The sequence below is a fragment of the Labrus bergylta genome, chromosome 15 (assembly GCF_963930695.1).
Source record: "Labrus bergylta chromosome 15, fLabBer1.1, whole genome shotgun sequence".
NCBI classification, from domain to species: domain Eukaryota; kingdom Metazoa; phylum Chordata; class Actinopteri; order Labriformes; family Labridae; genus Labrus; species Labrus bergylta.
Window position 1 is genome coordinate 3,719,738 of NC_089209.1, and position 22,500 is coordinate 3,742,237.

The 22,500-nt window shown below is 44.6% G+C and overlaps 1 protein-coding gene across 1 annotated transcript in view; it reads right to left on the minus strand.

Moving 5' to 3' along the window:
* galnt14 (UDP-N-acetyl-alpha-D-galactosamine:polypeptide N-acetylgalactosaminyltransferase 14 (GalNAc-T14)) overlaps nt 1-22,500 on the minus strand; it is a 190,050-nt gene that overhangs the window by 56,840 nt on the left and 110,710 nt on the right. The window contains exons 4-5 of the mRNA XM_065964098.1: nt 15,257-15,324; nt 4,047-4,112 (exon numbers count right to left, since the gene is read on the minus strand). Of these exons, the coding sequence (XP_065820170.1) occupies nt 4,047-4,112; nt 15,257-15,324 (134 nt within the window). The remainder of the gene's footprint in view (nt 1-4,046; nt 4,113-15,256; nt 15,325-22,500) is intronic.

Sequence of the window (22,500 nt, forward strand, 5' to 3'; positions counted from 1 at the left end):
ATGCATGAAAGCGATTTGGTGCTACCATGACGTTCTTCTCACTGCTCAGACTACAGGAAAATCTGGAAAGATGATATTTAGGAACCTAAAACAAATCAGGACTTTGCTCAGAAGGAGGGAATCAGGCCCAAAAATCCACCAGATTATCCTGTCCTGTTTACTCTGCTTAAGCGATATGCTACGTCTATGAGGGACCCCAAAGTATTAATCAATCACTGTTAGCATCAAATCATACCAAAAGAACCCTCAGACTCATCGTCAATGGACTTGAGCTTGTTTAGCGCTTTTCTCGTCTTCTGACTACTCAAAGCTCTTTTACACCGCAGGTCACACCTACACATTCACACACTGATGGCACATTGTACATGTAGCTGCAGGAACTGGGGATCAAACCCCCGACTTTACTGTTGAGAGGCGACCGACTCTACCTCTGAGTCACAGCCTCAAAAAGTGAACAGCCACCTGCTGGACGGGCAGAGGAAGTGCGATAGAGAGATGGATAATATATTCTATAAGTGCACATATACGCTCGCATGTCTGAGAACACGTAGAGGATTATTAGCCTGGAGGGTTTTTATGGCTATTAAAAAGACAATCAGGCCTGAAGCCATAAACTATTAACAAGCCAGACTGATGAACCCGGCGTGCATGTGCATGTGCGTGTGTGTGTGATCAGCATGATGGCGCTATAATGAAATCTTCAGGTCAAAGCATGTAGGACAAGAAGTGTCCCTCGGGATAAAAAGAAAGCAACAGTCAGAAGAGAGTGAACGAGAAAATATAGTGCTCAATAAGAAAGTTAAAATATGAAGAAATATGAAGAAAGACAAGAACTTGCAGGAAAAAAAAACCTAATGGACATGAAATAACCGTCATTTTCAAGTGTGTCTGTGCAGCAATCTCGAGTTCAAATGGCACTGCTCTCAGAGCCCCAAAACAATGGCATTAGAAGTGCTCTCTCACTGTTTTCTTCTTCACTTTTCCTCGACGAAGACGGTGCTGTTTGAACCTCGAGTGGAAACCAAATGACAGCAATGAGTTTGTCTGGAAATGTCTCTGAGGTTTAGTTCAGAGGGAGAATGCAATCGGAAAAATAGAGAGCGGATAGAGAGGTTATGGGGGAGGGGAGGTTTGATCGGACCCGTTTCGACAGTGGCATACATTTGAAATGTGAAAGCCGTTGTTACAGCGAGAATGTCTTCAAACGTCGGCGTTGTACACTTGTAGGAGTCTGTCACAGCGTGGTGCCTGCTCTGTCTGTCAGTCTAACCATACAGGTGTAACTACCAGCCTTCAGGAGAAAAAGCTTTTAAAAGGATTCTACCCGTGAGCTGCTCTGTTCTTTATAATCGTGTCAGCCCTGCAGTCAGTAGGTTGAGGCTTAATGGTCTTTTTGAAAGCTTCCTCATGTTCTGCATGCTCTTTTTTATGAGTTCTTTATTATTATTGCATTATGTTCATGTTACTCTTTACATATGATGAATTTATGCATAAAACACAAATATGATACAAACCATATTCTTGGCTGACTTCCTCTAACAACAACTGGTTTAATCTGCAGCCTGTCACATCTCTCACTCTTGACTCGACTGACTGCCGACAGTTTGCTCTGGCAGATGAATCTGGACCCCCCCTCTCGCTCAGACAGATCTATAGGAGATCTAGACCTGGCCGGTCCAAACCAAGCGGCAACCTCATGGTGTTGAAAAATGAAACCAGTGCGATGCAATGCACTTTCAGAAATTTCTCAGTTCCTCGGGAGGCTGGCTGCAAAAGCCAACGCATCAACATCAGGTCCCATATTTCCAATGTCATGTTTACAGCCAGGTGCAAAAAAACTAAATTGGTATCAGCAGCTCTTTTCTACAATTCTACACTTCACTTAGCAGACTCTTTTATCCAAAGCGACGTACATCAGAGAGTAAGAACAACACAAGCAAGGATCTAGAAAGACTGATTACTAAGAGCAAATGATCAGCTTTGAGTCTGATTGGACACACAGGTGCTGACAGGAAGTGACCAGAGGCAAAGCACAACATTGAGGGCAGTTCTTGAGAGCTCTAATCAGTATAGAAACCATCTTATAAGTCGTCGTTATCAAACAAAAACCATCGTCATTACCATCATCATCATCAATAATATGGAGACCATCATCATTAAGTTAGTAGGTATTCATGAAAGAGCTGGGTCTTTAGCTTTTTCTTAAAGGTGCAGAGGGACTCTGCAGATCACATGGAGTTTGGAAGTTCATTCCACCACCGGGGGGCGACAGAGAAGAGTCTTGTCAGAGACTTAGGACCCTGTTGTGAAGGTTGGATCAGACGCCTTTCATTGGCAGAGCGTAGTTGGGGGGAGGGAGTGTAGACCTGGATCAGAGACTTAAAGTAAGGAGGAGATGTTTCTGTGTCTGTTTTGTGAGCGAGCAGCAGAGTTTTAAATTTGATGCGAGCAGTAACTGGGAGCCAGTGTAAGGAGATGAACAGCGGAGATGGAGATGTGCTCTTTTAGGAAGGTTGAAGACCAGACGTGCTGCTGCATTTTGTATCATCTGCAGAGGTTTGATAGTACATGTAGGAAGACCTGCCAGTAGAGAGTTGCAATAATCGATGCTTTTTCTTTATTGGTAATAAACTGTAAGGTGTTGGTTTGTTTATGACTCGTCCGTTGTGATTTGAAGAAGCTATAAGAGACTACCTGTGAGCTCCGAGCATCCAAAAAACGACTCCCAACTCCACCTGCCGAGGAACAACAAGAGCCTTCCAGCGCTCCTTCATGATATTCACTTCCCAGAATGCTCCTGACCTCATCACATCGTCAAGCTGTCATGTTAATTTGTGCACTGCATCCACTTGTGTTCTATATTTGAGAGCATGACGGCAGCTCTGAATGGATTTCACGGGAGAAAATGATAATTGTAGTGACGATGCATGACTGTGTTAACCATTCAACGGAGAGGGACAGCATCCATATTTAGTGTGATGGAGGCTTTAACTCTCCACTGGTTGTCATTTGTGATTTGCAGGTTATTTATGCAGATTTTCTGTTTAAAGGAAGAAGTCCAATGTGAGGTTGTGGTCTTGCTCGGAGGCCCGGGTACAGATGGTTGGAGCTGGTGGAGGACATTTTTCTCTCTTCAGGAACATTTCTTTTCTGACATGTCGACGTCTCTCTGCAGCTCCTGTCACTTCAATTCATTTCAGGTCATTTCAGTCTTTCAGTTCCGTATGAAGGCAGAGATGAAGGAATCAATTTCACTTCACTCGCTCACTTCGCTCGCTCACTCGCTCACTCCCTCTCTGTCTGTCTGTCTGTCTGTCTGTCTGTATGTCTGTCTGTCTGACAACACAGAGGCAATGTCGTGAGTAAATTGATAAATATTTCATATACTTGCACTTATAAGTTAAAGTTAAAAACATAATTTACATTTAAAGGTATTTTATTTGATGTGATTAAAAACGATTTATGTACATGTATTTAAACTGAAAAAGCAACAAGTGGTCATCAAAAAGGTTCAAATATTGTATTTTGTGTGTTACAGTTTTCACTCTGTCTTCGTATGAAGATGCTACGAGCCACAGTAAACAGCGAGTAAAGCTAACTACGACTCGAGTCATCTTTTTGCAAGGAAGAGGTTCGCTGGTTGGTTAACCGCAGCGTCTACGCTGTAGTGAAGACAACATAGAAAATCACCAACCCTGCCTTTAACTATGGCACGACTACTGTTGTGTCGTTTCTATGATTCAGTTGTAACGACGACATCCTGAGGGGTAATTGTTTGTTTTTCATGTCATGTGATTGTGATGTGACGATCGATGAGCTTCTTTATGAAAGACAAACTTGTGTGTAATGACGTTTGATCTGATCTGTTTCCTCTCTCCTTTTGTCAGGAGACACACACACACACACACACACACACACACACACACACACACACACACACACACACACACACACACACACACACACACACACACACACACACACACACACACACACACACACACACACACACACACACACACACACACACACAGCTGTACTCGTACCTTCTCTCTTGTTGTTGCGCAGACATTTGACTTTGGGCAGTTTGATGAGAAGCTGACAGTCGCTCTCTGAAGGGGAGAAAAGAACAAATGTTTCATGAATTTAGATGAACAGGATTATAAACACCAGAACTGAACGACATATTGTGCGCTGCTGTGTAATACATCTTTATAATTTCTTCAGTCTGGAGGGAAATTAGAGCGGCTCGTTGAAAAGCTCTGCAGCAGCAGCAGGACGGCGATTCAAAGCTCTCACTCTGACATCTCAGACGTTTGTTTAGCACGCTGTTCTGCCGGCTCTGTGCTCCCCGATGAATTCACAGAGTCTTATTAATGTGAAATAAAACTGTCTAAAGTAATACATGTTAAAAAAAGTGTCAGGATGAAAAGTAGAAGAGGAGAAAGAGAGAGGGGAGGGGGGGGGGGGGACAAACCGCTGAGATGTGAATCTGTTAGAGAAGAGGAATTACTATTTCATGAATGTTATGGAACAACAATCACATCTGAAAGTGTTGCCTGTTTTCACCACATCAATATTAGATTCAACATTATTCCAATATTACTGAAAAGTGTGATTGTTAATTTTTCATCCTCTAACAACAAAAGTAATCATGAGAAGATAATCTTTAATAACTGAGAGGTGAAGTGCTGCAATGAGAGATAAAAAAACATTGATTACTGCTGTGGATAAAAATGGACTAGAGCTTGTAGAGCTGTTACCATGACGTCCTCTTTTTGAGGTCGGCTGGCTGGGAGTGGGCGGGGCTTATTAGTTAACACAAGTTTTTGAAATAACAGTCGAAGCTGAGCCGACATCCGAGCAACAAATAGACGGGCATCGACCACCTCCCGTTTTTTGTTTCCTTTTCGTTTTGACCAACTTGTAAACAAACAACAGAAGTTGAGAAACCTCTCCTCTCCCCACCTCTCCCCTCCTCTCCTCTCCCCACCTCTCCCCTCCTCTCCTCTCCCCTCCTCTCCCCTCCTCTCCTCTCCTCTCCTCTCCTCTCCCCTCCCCACCTCACCTCTCCTCTCCTCTCTCCTCTCCTCTCCACTCCTCCCCTTCCCTCCTCTCCCCTCCCTCCCTTCCTCTCCTCCCCTCTCCCCCCCTCCCCTCCCCTCTCCTCTCCTCTCCTCTCCTCCCCTCTCCCCTCCCCTCCCCTCCCCTCTCCTCGGACGGACCGCAGCGCGCAGGGAGTAAAATTGTGGATTTAAGTAGTAATTTCATCCTTTAAATATGTTGTTCTGATCTTTATTATGAAACAAAGATGAAAACTAATGAAATGTTTTTCCTCAGCTCGGTGTTGTAGTTAATTTTCTTCATTATGTCTCATGAAGGACACTTATATATTAATCACACTAAATCACACTAATCCACAGTCTGTGGACGTTTTTAAAAGGGCTCTAAAAACCCACCTTTTTAACAGAGCCATTAGCTAATGTTTTATTAGTATCCTTAAGTTGCCTTTCTTGTTTTTATTCCAATGGTTTATTCTGACGATTTATTATTTCATTTTTAAACGTTTTTAAAATGTATTATTATTATTCATGTTTTTTTAACAGCTCTACATCTGCTGCACCTTTGTCCTCTGCTGTGTTTTGAAAAAGGTGATACAGGAAAGTCTGAGGGCAGAAAAGTCTGCAGTGACGTTCTGTCGGAGGTTAGTGACCCTGAAAGAGTGAAAAAACCTCCATCAAAGCTCTGTGACCCAGAAGAGACGCCTGCTCGCTCTCTCTCCTCCACTTTCAATTTATCCTTCAAAATGTGACCTCGTAGGAAAGGAAACAAGGGAAAGTTTGAATCCATTGGTGACAGCCCCTTCTTACAGTGTATGTAATGTCTCCTCTCCTCTCCTCTCCTCTCCTTTCATCTCCTCTCCCCATCTCCTCTCATTTCTTCTCCTCTCATCTCCCCTCCTCTCCTCTCCTCTCCTCCCCTCCTCTCCCCCTCCTCTCCTCTCCTCTCCCCCTCCCCTCCCCCTCCTCTCCTCTCTCCTTTCCCCTCCTCTCCTCTCCTCTCCTCTCCTCTCCGTTTCCGTTTCCGGTTTCCGGTTTCCGGTGAGTGTGAGTGTGAGTGTGAGTGACGGTGGTGGTGTTGCGAGTGGCGCGGAGATTGAATTGTTTGCTATCCTTTCTACTGTTTTCAAAGTGCACGATCAGGTCAGTTTGTTTTCATATTTGTATTGAGTGTTGTTGGCTGTGTAAGACAGATCGTTGGAGGGGTTGGAGGGAGGAATGGCGTCTGCTGAGACGCCACCTCCGACTCTCCGACAGGGAGTTCGGATAGTCCCTCCGAACGGTACTGTCACCGTGGAGGAGGTTCTGTTAGCTGCAGGTGAACAGGTAGGCCATGATAAACTCTTGTATGCATCCCGAATGAACAAGGCTGTGGTTGTTTTTCTGAAGAGTGAGCCTCTTGTGTATCAGCTGATTGAGAGTGGTGTGTTCATTAGGGATTTGTTTGTGCAGGTTTCCCCGTTGTCGGTTCCCTCTACGCGGATCACCGTATCCGGTGTTCCGCCGTTTATTTCTAACAACTTGTTAGAGAACGAACTCCGCAGGTTTGGGAAGTTTGCGAGTGGTTTCAAAACTGTGAGTCTAGGGTGTAAAGATCCCAAACTGAAACATGTTCAATCTTTGCGGCGTCAGGTGTTCATGTTTTTGGATTCGCCCACACAGACTCTGGAGGTTTCCTTTCGAGTGAAACACGGTGACGCTTCTTATATGGTGTATGCGAGCTCGGGACAACTGAAGTGTTTTGAGTGTGGTGATGTGGGACACAAACGTTTTGCGTGTCCGCACAGACAGCAGGAGGCGGCTAGTGCTGCCGCTGACGCGGGCAGCTCTGTTAGTGTGGCGCATGTGGCGGGGGCCGCGTCCGCGTCCGCGCTTGGGGCGGAGGCCGCGTCCGCGTCCGCGCTTGGGGCGGGGGCCGCGTCCGCGCTTGGGGCGGAGGCCGCGTCCGCGCCCGTGCCTGGGGCGGAGGCCGCGTCCGCGTCCGCGTCCGTGCCTGGGACGGGGGCCGCGTTCGTGCCCGTGCCTGGGGCGGGGGCCGCGTCCGCGTCCGCGCCTGCGCCTGCGGCAGAGGCCGCGTCCGCGCCTGCGCCTTGTGCTGAGGCCGTGGCTGAGGTAGAAGTGGCTTCGACCAGCTCTCAGGCTACAGAAAAATCACAGACTGTAGATAATGATAAAATTGAAGATTCCACAAGTTCTGCAGTTGTAGATGTTTCATTGAAGGAAGGTAAGACAGTGTGTTGTAGCCAGGCATCATGTGAAGGAGAGGACATGGATGAAGATTATGAGTCAGACAATGCATCCATTGCTGATTTGCCAAATAGTGGCTCTGGTCTTTATTCTTTAGAGTCAATCAATCAATTTATGGATGAAACGTACAACAAATCAGTAAAAATCAGTGACTACTTTAGTGATACTGAAAAGTTCATAAAGTCAGTCAGCATACTGAAAAGACAGGTTGGGTTTGACCTCCTGGACGCGAAAAAACGGTTCCGTCTTAAAAAGCACATCACCGCACTGAGGAAAGTTGGACGTAAGAGTGTGAAGAAGACAAAGAAATGATCATGCATCACAAGGTGTTTTTCTTCTTCTACTGCTCCCTGTTTGTGTCTACTTATCTGTTCTTTCTCTCTGATCTTTCTATGAGGAGTCTTAAGATAGGATCTCTTAACATTAATGGTGGGAGGGACAGACAGAAAAGGGGCCTTATCTCTGAGATCTCAACTCAGAAAAACATTGATATCTTGTTTTTACAAGAGACTCATACCACACCATCAGATGAGACAGATTGGGGTTTATGGTGGGAGGGCTCTAACTACCTTAGCCATGGCACCAACCTTAGTGCAGGAGTAGCCATTTTGTTTAGAGCATCTGCAAATGTAAAGATCGTCTCTTGTGCTGAAATTGTAAAGGGAAGGCTTTTAATTGTAAGAGCAGAAATAGAGGACACTGTTTTCTGCTTCACTAATATTTATGCTCCAAATAATGGAGCTGAAAGGGTAGCTTTCTATACCCGCCTCCAAAAGGAGTTACTGATCTATAATCAGGATCAGATCATTCTTGGTGGTGATTTTAACTGCACACTTGATTTCACCGTGGATAGAATAGGAGAGGAGCCACATCCACATTCATCCCAGACTTTAAACACTGTCATCTCTCACCTGGATTTGTTGGACACATTTAGAGTGAAACATCCACAATCCAGACAGTATACATGGGTCAGGGTTAACAGTAACAGGGTGTGTGCAGCTAGACTGGACAGGGTTTACATCTCCAGAACTCTCAACCCCAGATTAATTCATTGTAATATTCTGCCTGTCGGCTTCACTGATCACCATTTTGTTAGTGTGGATCTGATTATTTCACCAGGTGAAAGGGCTAAGTCCTTCTGGCATTTTAATAACAAGCTTCTACTGGACAATGTTTTCTGTAAAAACTTTGGGTGTTTTTGGGATCAGTGGCAATTAAGAAAAGTTGAGTTTGATTCTTTGAAGCTTTGGTGGGAGGTTGGTAAAGCTCAGATTCGTGTTTTTTGTCAGCAGTACACGTCACACTCTTCTGCTAGATTAAAAACAGTCATTAAAAATCTTGAGGACAACATTAAGAACCTTGAGGAGGGGTTAAATGGGAGTGTGGATCCCACCGCTGGTACCCTGCTGAAGGAGAAACGTATGGAGTTGAGCTCTTTCCTGCAGGAGAGGGTGAAGGGAGCTCTTGTGCGGAGTCGTTTCCTTCAACTCAAAGACATGGATGCCCCAACGTCTTTCTTTTTCAATCTTGAGAGATCTGTGGCTCAAAAAAAGCTGCTGACTTGTCTGAAACTGCCAGGAGGTCGAATAACAGCTGATCCAAAGGAAATGAGCAGTCACGCCATGCAGTTCTATAAGGATCTGTTTGGAGCAGAGAGTTGCAGCCAGGAGTGTCGCAGGGAGCTCCTGGAGGGTCTCCCTCAGCTCAGTGTGGAGGAGAGGTCTCTTCTGGAAGGGGAGCTGTCTCTGGAGGAGCTCACTGCTGCTGTCACTCAGATGGCAACAGGAAGAGCACCTGGAATAGATGGGTTGTCCACAGACTTTTTTAAGAGGTTCTGGAATATTCTTGGGTCTGACCTGCATAGTGTTTTAATGGAGTGTTGCAGGACCGGGTCTCTTCCTGGTTCTTGTAAGAGAGCAGTTCTTTCCTTGCTCCCCAAGAAAGGTGACCTGGCATTGTTAAAAAACTGGAGGCCGGTTGCTTTGCTTTGTGCGGACTACAAGATCCTCTCCAGAGCTTTATCGAACAGACTAAAGGACGTTCTGGGAAGTGTGGTCCATAAAGACCAGAGTTACTGTGTTCCAGACCGGACAATCATGGATAATGTTTTTCTTATCAGAGATGTCATTGATGTGTGTAAAATCTATAATCTAAATGTTGGCATTGTGTCTCTGGATCAAGAGAAGGCGTTTGACAGGGTGGATCACTCGTATTTGTTTTCTGCACTGAGGTCTTTTGGTTTTGGGGATGGTTTTGTGTCATTAGTTGGTTTGTTGTATCAGGATGCACAGTGTTTGGTGAAGATGGGGGCGGGGTTGAGTCGGCCAATCCCTGTACGGCGAGGGATCAGACAAGGTTGTCCCATCTCCGGCCAGCTGTACAGCTTGGCTATTGAGCCCTTGCTGTGCAGGTTGAGGGACCGGCTCAGCGGGCTTTCTTTGCCCGCGGCCTGTAGCATTGAATGTCCCCCTACAATTTCTGCCTATGCTGATGATGTAAACATCTTCATCTCCAATCAGGGGGACGTTCGGTGTCTGCGGGACACCCTGTCCCTGTATGAAAGGGCAACAGCTGCACGGGTGAACTGGGAAAAAAGTGGTGCCTTATTGGTGGGAGAGTGGAGGGACCAGGCAGTGCCCAGTCTGCCGGGTGGACTTGAGTGGGGGAGGGAGGGGTTGAAGGTGTTGGGGGTTTATTTGGGTACCGAGGGCTTTAAAAGTAAAAACTGGGAGGGAGTTAGGGAGAAAGTGTGCGCTCGGTTGTCTAAATGGAAATGGTTGCTACCCCAGTTGTCGTATAGGGGAAGAGTTCTGGTGGTCAATAACTTGGTTGCCTCGACTCTCTGGCACAGACTTGTGGCTTTGACACCTCCAAGAGGGCTGGTGGAGGACATTCAAAGGGCCATCCTGGACTTCTTCTGGTCAGGCAAACACTGGGTCCAGGCGGCAGTCCTCTACCTGCCGGTGGCTGAAGGGGGACATGGACTTATAGACATTCAGTCAAAAATTGCCTCATTCAGACTCCAGACTGCACAGAGACTCCTTTTCACTTGTGGTCCCAGCTGGATGGACATCGCTCGACTGCTGCTGAGGAGAGCTGGACGGCTGGGGTACACTAAGCAGCTCTTTCTGTTAAAGCTTGAGGAGGTGGATCTCACTGGATTAACATCCTTTTATATGTCTGTAATGCAGGCATGGAAAATGTACACATTCAAAAGGGAAAAAACTGAGAGTCTGGGAATGTGGATCTTTGAGGAACCGTTATTTTTTAATGATTTTATAAGGACTCCAACTTTGCAGTCAGCCAGTCTCCGGGCCAGTTTCAGAGAGGCAGGCTGCACAAAACTGGGTCACCTGGTAAGACTGACCCTGGACGCCCTCAAAGAAAGGACCAATATCACCTCCAGCCGGGTGGTTGAAAGAGTGGTGGAGGAAGTCTTTGCTGCACTTCCAGTAAAACTTGTGACATTTCTAAACATTGAGAATCTGTGTGAGCAGTGGAGTGAAGAGGGCGAATACAGCTTCCCATCTTTGTCTGTTACCCCAGATGTCGGGGAGTGGCAGGAAAGAGGAGGTGGACTGCTGTCCTTTAGTACTCCTGTTCTGGGAAAGTTCCAGGATGCAGGGAAAAAGGCACTCTATCAGTCCTGTGTTAAGGTCCTACATCTTCGTGGTCTGTCGGGAGTGAAAGAGTCGAGGTGGATCGAGTTTTTTGGCCCGGAGGTTTCCCCGAAAGGCAGCTGGCGGTCCCTGTACAAGCTGCCTGTTGAGAAGAGAACAGCAGATCTCCAGTGGAGGGTTGTGCATGGGGTTATAGCCACGAACAGATACAGAGCGCACATTGATCCAGGGGTGGGAGAGGAGTGTTTGTTTTGTTCACTAACTGAAACTTTGTCTCATCTGTTTGTTGAGTGTCCCAGGCTCTCACTCTTGTTTGTCCTTATGAAAAGCTTGTTTGAAGCTCTCGGGGAGGATTTCTCTTATGCAGTGTTTGTTTTTGGGCCAAAGTATTCTGCAAAGAAAAAGACTGTACATACACTGATGAACTTTTTATCTGGCTCGGCTAAGTTGGCCATTTGGCTTACACGCAAGAACCGAGCTCAGGGTACTGGCTGTGTGGAACCGGTGCTGGTTCTGGAGGGACTTTTGAAGGCCAGACTAAAGGTAGAATTTGCCTATTATCAAATGATGGACAATGTGCAAGACTTTAATAGTGTATGGGCTGTGGAAGAAGCTTTGTGCTCTGTGGGTGGGGATGGAGAGCTGATTATTCATTTTTGATGCAGTAAATGTTGTTTTTGTTGATGTTGTGATTTTTGTTGCACTTGTTTTGTTTTATGTTTTATTTTTTATTTATTTATTTATTTCCTTCTCTTGATCTGAGTGATGATGTGACAGTGTTATAATTTTCTCCTGGTAGTGGTAAAATAAAAGGTATTTTGAAAACCAAAAAAACCTCTCCCCATCTCCCCTCCCTTTTCTGCCCTCCTCTCCTCTCCCCTCCTCTCCCCCTCCTCTCCTCTCCCCCTCCTCTCCTCTCCCCCTCCTCTCCTCTCCTCTCCTCTCCTCTCCTCTCCCCATCTCCCCTCCCTTTTCTGCCCTCCTCTCCCCCTCCTCTCCTCTCCTCTCCTCCTCTCCCCTCCTCTCCTCTCCCCCTCCTCTCCTCTCCTCCTCTCCCCTCCCCTCCTCTCCTCTCCTCTCCCCTCCCCTCCCCTCCTCTCCTCTCCCCTCTTCTCCCCTCTTCTCCCCTCCTCTCCTCCCCTCCTCTCACCTCCTCTCCCCTCCTCTCCTCTCCCCTCCTCTCCCCTCCTCTCCTCTCCTTCACCCTGTTTGAGGGAGAAACTTTCTACGGCTGAGCAGCAGGATGCTAGCGTGGAAAAAAAGAATCTCATGCTAGGTCAAATATCCAAAAATAAAACCTCTGCAAGAAAAGAGAATTATAGCCAAAGGCAAGATATGAGAGTCATTAAATGACACACTGCCGCGTGGGAGGAGAGGACACGGGGTTCTTGAACAGTTCTTCTTCTGTGGTTTTGTGGATCAATGTTTCTAATGTTTACACACGATATCGTCCTCACTGTTTATCCTGTCGTTGCTCTTCTCCACGTTCTCTTTCTCGTGTTGTTTACTTGCAGACATGAGTCTCCTCTGCTGATCGCATCTCTCCGCCCCCTCCTCATCTGTCTCCATCGTTTCTCACAGTCTGAATCTGGCTCCATTTAACCTTCATTACTTGGATTTTTCACTCTTTTACATGTGCGTGCTGCTCCATCTGTCCTGATTGGCTGTCAGCTCGTCTCAGCAGGTGTCTTTGGTAATGGGATGTTTCAGAGACTGTGTGTGGGAACGTCAGCAGGCGGAGCCGAGGCCGCCGCGCTACAGACTACATGTTCTGCAAAGTTTGGTTTGTCTCCTCCGTGGAAATAATTGGCACTTTTTCTCTTCTCTTTCTGCTGTGAAGGAAGGTTTCATGTTCCTTTTTCTTTCTAGTCCACGTTTGTTTGTCTGAAGCCCCGCTGTGCAGGGAGAACATTAAGAGGAGGAAGCAAAAATATAACAGCTTCTTCTGCACAACTTATCAAATAAAAAGACATTTGGGGAGTGGCCAAGATTTTAAAATATGATGCTGAAGGTTCCCCACTAGGCCGACTGCTGGATACCATCCTCAATGTTTGGATTTACTGAGGAATGAAGTCTGGTGACGCAGGATGAAGAGTTTGAACATCCACGTTTTTGGAGCAATTGTTGGGACGAAGGGGTTTTAAGTCTGGAGTTATATCTGCACTGTGTGTGTTAATAATAATAACTCTTTCCACAAGTGGAAGTGTACATACCTGGTATTATTCTATATTTGTATTTGTTTCTCCCTTTATTTAATTGATGTACATATGTTTGATTTATAACTTCTTGTTATTTTTGATAATTATATTCCTGTTCCTTAAGCTAGTGTGACAAAAAAATGTCCCCCATGGGGGATCAATAAAGTTTATCTTTATCTTTTTGGTCGACCCCTGAGCTATTGCCGCCTCAAATGTTGACTCCGGAGGTGTTTTATAAGCTAGTTACAAAACAGACTGATGCCTCCATATGGGCCTCATAAACAAACATCTGCAACATCTGACTATTTCTATATTGTAATTAATAATGCCTGAAACTTCAGCTGCTTCACAGATGTCAGATTAAAACACTACTTTGAGAAGGGCTGGTTATCACATCATGGAGGTGCAGAATAATTCAACAACAGCTCCCTGCACTCTTTCTCGAATGCCACAAAAAACTTTTGCAATAAATCCCAATTTAAAAAAAACCCAAAAACCTTTGCTTTGTGGCTTTCAAACAAGTTCCAAAACGAGACGGTGGACTTGGTGTTGGCTTTGACCAGGCAGCTGTCGAGCTTATGCTGGCCCGCTAAATGATCTGCTTTCTATAACCGATGTAAATGATCTGGCAGGTTGCAGTGAATCTGTGAGTAATGTTTGTTTATGACGTGTGCTTCTGCTCCTCTTGTGAATTAGATCTCGATCTCATCGGGTTAAAAACCTCGTTAAATAAAGGTCACATTTTGAAAAAGTGTAGCTTCAAGCAGTACACAGTCAAGCTAAGTATTTCAGTGGGTGTGGCCAGGAGGAGGGGCCTAATTTGAATGTTGTGTTTACAAGCTGCTGTTTTTTTTAATTCGCTTGTCGTGCACTGCGAGCTCCAATACAACGACCACTCATGTCTGAATGAACTGAAACCAACATTTATCAGTTGCAAACCAACACGTTTGGATTTTTGTTTCTCTGTGGATTTTGAAAACCAAAGTGTCTTTTGAAAAACGTTCCATGTGTGACCTGACGTTTAACCCCAGACGGTGAATAAACCTGAAACACTCGAGCGGACTTGAGCACAGATACAAATCAAACAAATCAAATCCTTTTATCTGCTTCTTTCTTCCACTTCTCCTGCGTTTGCTGCTTCACTGCACTTCCACTCTCTGTTATTAAGCTTTCTGTTGCATGTTGGGCTTTTTCCTTATCGCTGCAGTAAAAAAAAGCAGAGAGCAGACATATTGTTTTTGATCATATCAAGGTTCAGCTCAGCAGATACGGAGGAGAACTTATTTTCTGTTGAGAGTGGAAAGAAAATGGAAAAGCTGACGACGGGCAGAACATTTTCTGAGCCTCGTTATAAGTGTTCAAGGATTTTTATCCGACTGTCCCTGAACAATCCGACTGTCCCAGAAAGTCAGAACGTTTGAAGCTGTTTCACTGAGTTTACAAAACTTCTCCTCTGCTACATTTCAGAAGGAAAATAAATGAGCCTTAAACCCCTCTCAGTATGATCATGAATTCAGAGACGAGTCCCTCAGCTTCTCTCTCCAGAAAAATCACCACTTTATTAAATATGAAGCATTTTAAACATTTAACCCAGCTCAAACTATTTTCAGAATTAAATTGCTGCCTACAAAAATACTCTTCCCTATAACATAACTTTCTGCTGTCGCTCTTAATCTCTCCCGTAAATAAACAGATCCACAGCACCTCTACAGGCCTGGAGCACTTACGTTTAAGGCTGAACTTTCAGCATTTCTGTTGTTTTCTGAATGTGTGTGTTTTTGACTTAAGCTTCGTTTCTGTACTTGCAGCACGTTTCAGCCTAGGTGAACCTGCATTTTTTTGAATCCTTTTTATCTTCACTCTGTTGGTCTGTCTGGTCTATTTCACCTGCACTCTGTGGACACAGCTGCATGAAAGACTCTGTTCCCTCTCTGCTCATCGGCCTCCTCTTTGACCCAGAATGGAGGTCTCTCCCTTCATCTGTGATCCTGACTCATGTGGACCCAGCTGCCGTGGACACAATCCTTCCTCTGACCTGTTCTGTTCCTGTAATCTCTGTTATATGTGACCTGGAAGAGACCTGGAATGTGTGTGTTTTTAAATGCATGTCTGTGTGTGTGTGTCAGCTTACCGTCGTCACTGAAATCGTCCACCAGAATGATCTCATGGATGAGATGAACCGGAGTTCTGTTCAAAACGCTGGAGAGACAAAAGAAAACATTAGTCTCAGATACGCACAGACGCAGGCATAAAGACTCACAAAGGATACGTCCAATATACAGAGAGGTGACGAGTAAATGCCAACACACACACGCACACGCACACGCACACGCACACGCACACGCACACGCACACGCACACGCACACGCACACGCACACGCACACGCACACACACACACTCAGCTGCTCGTATAAATCCATTATGTACGCACTGCACGCCATATGAAACAACATATTGAAAATGTCAGCCCAAATTCCTCTTATGAAAATGTACGACGCGTCGCCTCTAAAGAAACTCTTTCATTAAAGAGGGAGATTGAAACATAAAAAATTCATAACTTTCACTGGAGGAAAATAAGAGAACAGGCGTTTTGTCCTGCTCGGGTTTCTGCTTTATTTCATTTTTTCTCTCCTCTTCACTAACCTTCATCTAATATCCACCTGGATGAGACTGAGGAGGGAGAGGAGGGGAAGGAAGGAGAGAGACCGTATGAGGAAGAAAGGACGGAGGACGAGAGACAGAAAGGAATGACTGGAAAGAGACTATGGATGGAAAAATTGATTTCAGAACAAAAGGAAAGGATAAAAGACGGGGAGGAGGAAAGAAGGAAGTAGGATGTTAAGGAAAAAGCGACAAAAAGGGTGGAGGAAGAAGGAGAAGATTAGGGAGAATGAGGACGCAATAAAGAAGAGAAGAGACGGGAAGGACGAAGTCAAAATAAAAACAAGGATAGGGATGTTTGGAAGCGATTCCTACAAATGAATTAAAGAAAGACAGAAGGGAAGGTGTGAGAAAAAGGGAAGAAAGGAGGACACGAGGAGAACAATGGGGTAAGAGAAACGGACTGAAGCAGCAAGGGAGGACAGAAGTCAAGCAGACAGGAGGAAATACATGGAGAGAGAGAGAAATTGAGGAATAGGGAGTGGTGGAGAGGATAAAGGTTTGAAGGTGTAAAAACGAGAGAGTGTAAGAAATTTGGAAAGAGAGAGGGAAGAGGAGAGAAATGTGTAGGGGGAAAGGAAAGAGGAGAGGAGAGGAGAGGAGAGGAGAGGAGAGGAGAGGAGAGAAATGTGTAGGGGGAAAGGAAAGAGGAGAGGAGAGGAGAGGAGAGACACAAGAGGAGAGGTTAGGAGAGGAGAGGAGAGAAATGTGTAGGGGGAAAGGAAAGAGGAGAGGAGAGGAAAGTTTATGGACATTTGAAAGAGCTGAGAGTAAAAATGGAAGGAGGGATGGACAGCTCTGACTCTGATAATGTAGGAGGAGGAGAAGGGGGAGGAGGTGTGCGGAAAAACTATGAGTCTCTGAGGCATCGAACCCCATCAGGAGGAATGATGGATTCAGGGAGAGAGAGAGAGAGGGCAGGGAAGTAAGAGAGACAAATAACCCTGATTGTAACTCTCTCGCTCCCTGTGGAGTCAAGGAGCGATCAGGAGAGATGGATGAACGGATTGATGGATGAGAGAGAGAGATGATGAGGAGAGAGGAGGAGGGGAAAGGAGCGGGGCGAGGAAATAAGAAAGGAAGGTGGAATGAAGATGGAGGGATGAGGTGATCGAGAAAGACAAAGGCTTATTTAAATCATTAGGTCACATTTAATCCTCCACTGAATCATCTATCTATCTATTCCCCCTTTCTTTATGTCATTCTTTTGACTTTTTCAGTGTTGGTATGTATCTGTCTCCGTCTCTCCATTCTCATATCCTGAAAACTTTTTCCCTCCATCTTTCATCCTGTCTTTTCTCTCTTTCTCAATCCTTCATGTCTCCTTGTCTTTTCCTTTCCTCATAATGTCTTCTCCATTCCATCGCTTCTTCCAATTGCCTCATGTCCATCTTTCCTTTTTCTTTTCTTCTATCCTTTTTGTCTTCCTTTTTAATATTGGTTCTTTTTAATCCATCCATCCATCCATTTTCTTTCCATTCTGTCTATCATTCATCCATCTAATTAGCTATAAATCCATTAATCTATACATCCATCCATCCATCCATCTTTCTATCATCCATCATCCATCCATCATCCATCCATCATCCATCCATCCATTTTCTTTCCATTCTGTCTATCACCCATCCATCTATCTACATTATATTTAGTTGAACAGATCATGGCTGGATGGACAAAATATCTTCTCACTTTTCTCCCTTTCTCCCCCTCTGTCATTCTCTCTCTCATTCTCTCTCTCATTCTCTCTCTCTCATTCTCTCTCTCTGTCTCTCTCTCTCTCTCTCTCACACACACACACACACACCCACAGGAGTTCCCATTCTCTGGTTCACAGGCCACTAGCTCTGAGGCTTAACCTCCCCTCAGGCGTGCTGAGGGAGAAGCTATCTCCAGCTCACAGAAAATATTATCACCGCTGACAATACGGCAGTCTGCTGCCACAGAATAGCGGTTCTATATCTGCACCGCTCATTTCCAACTCTCTATATATCAATTTTAGGGGGGGGGGGGGGGGGGGTTGAGAAATTTTTATTACCCTACAGCTTCCATTTGGAGAGAGCTTTATATTCAAAGTGCCATGAGAGTGTGCATTTTTTAGAGCAGTGTGTGGGGCCCCCGGTGGGACTATATAACCCCGCTCTCTGGCATCAACAGCGCTGATGCTAAATGGGTGCTGCTGTATCGCTGCCAGGGTGAAGGGTTCAATTCCCACAGGAGCCACCAAAGCTCAGCGTGTGTGCACTTCTGGATGAAAGCGATAAAAGCTGCTCCAAAAAAATGCTTATTTTCTCCCAAAGCGAGAGAGGTAATGCTACACCTTCCTGTCTGCCATGTTGTGCTTCACCCCGCTGTTTGGTAAAGCAGGAAGGGAAGGAAGAATGAATCTGTCCAATTAATGACTGATATGTTTTAATCAATTTTCTGCTGTGTTAATTGGCCAACATCGGAGACCTGTCTGTAGCTTTGCCAAGTGCATGCTGGGAAAAAAAAAATCTGGCCCTGCTCAATCCCCTGAACAGGAAAAGCAGTTCAGCAGTTTTTCAGATTGCACAGATGGATGGATATTCAATTAGCTCGCTAACTGTAGCATTAGGCTCGCTAAACGTGCATCAGGTGTGGACTGAACATGAGGAACTCATTCTATAATTAGCATGAGATGGTTTCAAAACGTACAAGGTCCCCTACATGGAGGTAAAGAGCTCTGCAGATGATCTTTTCCAGCTGAGATGTTGAATGGATGTGTTGCAACTGTATGCTAAAATGTACAACGAGTGGCTAAACCATTGCTGGGAGTTAGAGCTTTGCACTAAATTTTGCCATTTCTCTCGTTTAACTTAAACTGTAATCCAATTGTTGCTTCTATTTTAGTGAAAATAACCCGTGTGTCTTTTCAGGAGTACCTGTAAACGTTAATGCTGTTAATTTTTATGTAGGAACAGGACAGTGGAGAGAAACAACGTACCCCCGCAGCGGTCTACTAAATATACGTCTTCCAACAAAACCTTTTACTTCCAGTTTTTAAACCATTTCATTCACATTTGTTAAATTTGCATCATTGATTGTGTGCAACAGCGAAACCTTTATTACAGGTTTCAGTCTGTGTTGCTTCTCCTCTCTCCTCTGACTTATGGATTTATTTACACCTGAGAAATGATGCTTTCAACTGCTGTGAGTGAGATCTCTTCTGCTCTGCTGGTTTCTGTAAAAAAAAAACGTTGAAACACCCGTCCTGTTGTTTGTTTTACTTCTATTGTCAATCAGCTGCAGGATTGTTTTTCAGTTACTCCATCCAACAGGTGAGGACTCGGATTAATTTCTACTCTTCATACAGTTCTGGACGTTAAAGTTAGTCACTGTTTTATCCTGTCAGAGCTTTCCATCTTCCTCTATTCATCCCTCAGCTCCCTGTCCTCTCTCTCTCTGCCTGATTGGTTAGCTGACAGCCACTCCTTCCATCCTCTGCCTCGCTGGAGTAATTCATCACTTTTTTTTGCTGCACCTCTGCATCCACGCTCTTTCCATTCATCCACATCCCTCCATCGTGCTCCAACCAATTTCTCTATTGAGACCTCTGACAACTAAAGCAAGAATATTACAGAGGGGGGGGAAAGCAATACGTCTTTTATCCTTCTTAGTCTTAAAGAAAATGTAGCAGTACATATATATATCTCTTTAAAAAAAACCCTCCAGATTTAGCTTTCTTAAAAATGATTCATTGCACCAACTTTTTTTTATTGCATCTTAAATCTTCCTCGCTCTGACAGAAAGCCTTTCCCCAGCAAATTCACAGAAACTGTTCTTGGAGAGAAATCCTGATTCAGCCACTCAATACGCTCTGTTTCTGTCTAAGCGCCGGTGATGCATCGTGCTGTATATCCTGCCGACTGTGAACACTGTCTCGTCACTGCTGATCTGCAGGGTTTTACGTGCACTTTCATCAGTCACAGTCTGCGGTCTAAATGCTGCCTGAGCCATGTCACTGCTTATTGACTATGATCTATATCTCTGTTCGATTACTACTGTCTGGCATTTCTTTGGTGATTAGAACATCATTGATAAACGGGTGATTAACACAATTCTATATCTCAGCCTCTTGTTAACACTTATCTACCCTCTATCCATCTTTCCAGGCCGAGCTCACGTTTCAGCAGACGGCTCTTCATCATGAGTCTGGTCGTGCTCGAGGTTTCTGCCTCTTAAAGGAAGTTCTTTCTTTACACTAAATGCTGTTTAGTTGTCATGATGGATTCATGTCTGGTCTTATATTACAAAGAGTAAGGTCTTTTTCCTGCTCTTTTGTAAAGTGCCTTGAGATAACAATTGTTATGTATGGCAGGGGTTCCCAAACTTTTCAGCCTGCAACCCCCAATATAAAGGTGATAGTCCCTGGAGGTGGTTAAAACGTTTGACGCACTAGGCCTCTCCAAACACTGGTTTGGGAACACCACACAACAACCCAAACACCATCATATTATCTTGGTAATTTATTGTAAGGAACTACTTTTTTTTGTATATATTTACCAAATGAATGGGTGAAATATGCCATTTTAAACCATTTCCTTCAAATTAATGGTTGGGGCCTAAAATGTACAATATAGCCAGTTTAAGATAGAAAAGAGGAGGAGAGGAGAACAAGCAAGCAGTCCTGATTCTCACATAAAAGAGCGACGTTTCAGCAGAAAGCAGAGACTTTAAATCTGCCTAATGACCTCCTCCTAATAAATCCTGAGTGATCAGCTGAAGAGGAAGTCGTCCCAACTCTTGACTGTGCGTTTTCAGACCCACTGAATCAGAAAGTGCTGAGCTGGTGCTGATTTAAGTGGACAGATCTATCCTCCCTCTCTATTTTTTCCCATGATGCTCCTGTGTTTCCCTCTGTAACGTCTGCAGCTCACAGAGGCTGTTTGACATGCTCTGACTCACATTCAGAACCAAAACAAACTAAATCCATTACAAACAAGCTCCGTGTCTCTTTTCTTTCTCTCTCTCCCTCTACGCCTGCTTATCGCTCGCCCAGTGCAGATGGAGAAGATGAGATCAATCCTCGGATCAGAGCTTGATTAAATATCGACATGGCCCAGCTCCCCCCTCAGAAAGCAACTCTTTGATGACGAGATGAAAAGCTCTCAAAGTGCTCATCATTGTCTCAGAAATCAAACTTATTAAAGTTCGGCTTGCATATAGCCGAGTCCCAGTGCACAAACCCCCCTCCCTAAATGATACCCTTTTATGAAGTAATTGTAGTCATTCAATACGCTCTCAGTGTTCTCAGAGACTCCAGAGCTGAGCGTGATTGGAGATAGTAAAAAGAATACTTATCAGACCGCTATCTGACGACTCGTTTGTTTTTTCTCTGCTTGAAAAGTGACGCTTGAAATTAGATTTTTTTTTTGTGCTGTCTTCACTAAATATCTCTCGAAGCCTCTTAAAAAACATCTGGAGCTCCCCCTACTGACTCTCTGCAGTAATGATCATAACGTCGGCCTTCTGCATGGTAATTTGTCATCGGGGAAAAAAGAGCAGAATGAAAACATCCAAGTAAAATGAATGGAAGATGGCAAAAGTCCCGCCCACTCTGTAGTGATTTGCAGAAGGACGGTTCATTGCAGTTTGCAGTAAAAAATAAATAAATAACTGACTCAAGATTTTCACATCAAATTTAAGGCCCATCCTTGGACTCTCATGTTTTCTTTCCCACATGATTAAAATTGTTTTTGCTCTTCTCATGGTGGTGGATTTTAATTATTTGAGGGTGATTTGCATATCTTGGGTAACAGAGAAAAAATGAAAATGGCTCTTACTAAAAACTGCAGCAACATGATACACATAAATGACTTGAAAATGGTTCAGAGTGATGGATTCTATATCTCAGATTACTCTCTAGTCCCTCTGTTTTTAAGCTCCTTTTAGACTCGAGTCAGTGGCTGACTGTACGTTGGAAAATCAATCTGAGAATTGATGGTTTGCTTTGGGTCAGCAATGGAAAATAAATTACATATAATTTGTAGTTAATGAGCCAAAAAACCCTGCAAAACCAAACGACAATCAATTGAATGTCCTTTAAGCAAGGAACCGACGCTTCCAGAACGAGTCAATGGTAACCCTGATCTCCCAAACAGTGAATGCAATCGTCTCATACTGAAAAGAAAACATCGTCTAAAGATCATTATACTGCAGTTCTGTTTGCAAAGTAACCAAACCACACTCACAAAAAATGCTGTGTATGCAGCTTTTGGACTTTTCAGAACTCCACTAAACAGTCAGCTTTCTTCACACTCGTCGCCTCATGACTCATTTCATCAGCGTTATCCGCGTGTTGGCTGATTGTTGTTAGCTTCCTTGTAGTGACTCACTGACTCGTGGTTAACACCGTAAATGTCAAGTGCTCTCCTGTAGAACGACTTCAACTTCACTAAAGCACTTCAGTCGGCCCGTAGACGAGAGAGCAGCTGGAGCACTTTCTTTGAAAGAGGACACCGTCTGCCTGTCCATCGAAATCACAACAGGAAATGACGGCTTGGAAAAAAGTGTTAAAATGTCAAAGCTGGTCCAGGTAACGTCACATGTTTTGTTCTATCGTCGACTAAAAATGCTCATCCAGGTGTTCAACGTTTTATTTTTGTTAAATCAAACTCAGAATCTGTGGTTCTAAGAACTGATTTTGGATTGGGAAAGATTCCAGCACAAGAGCTGCGTCCAAATTCAGGGGGAGC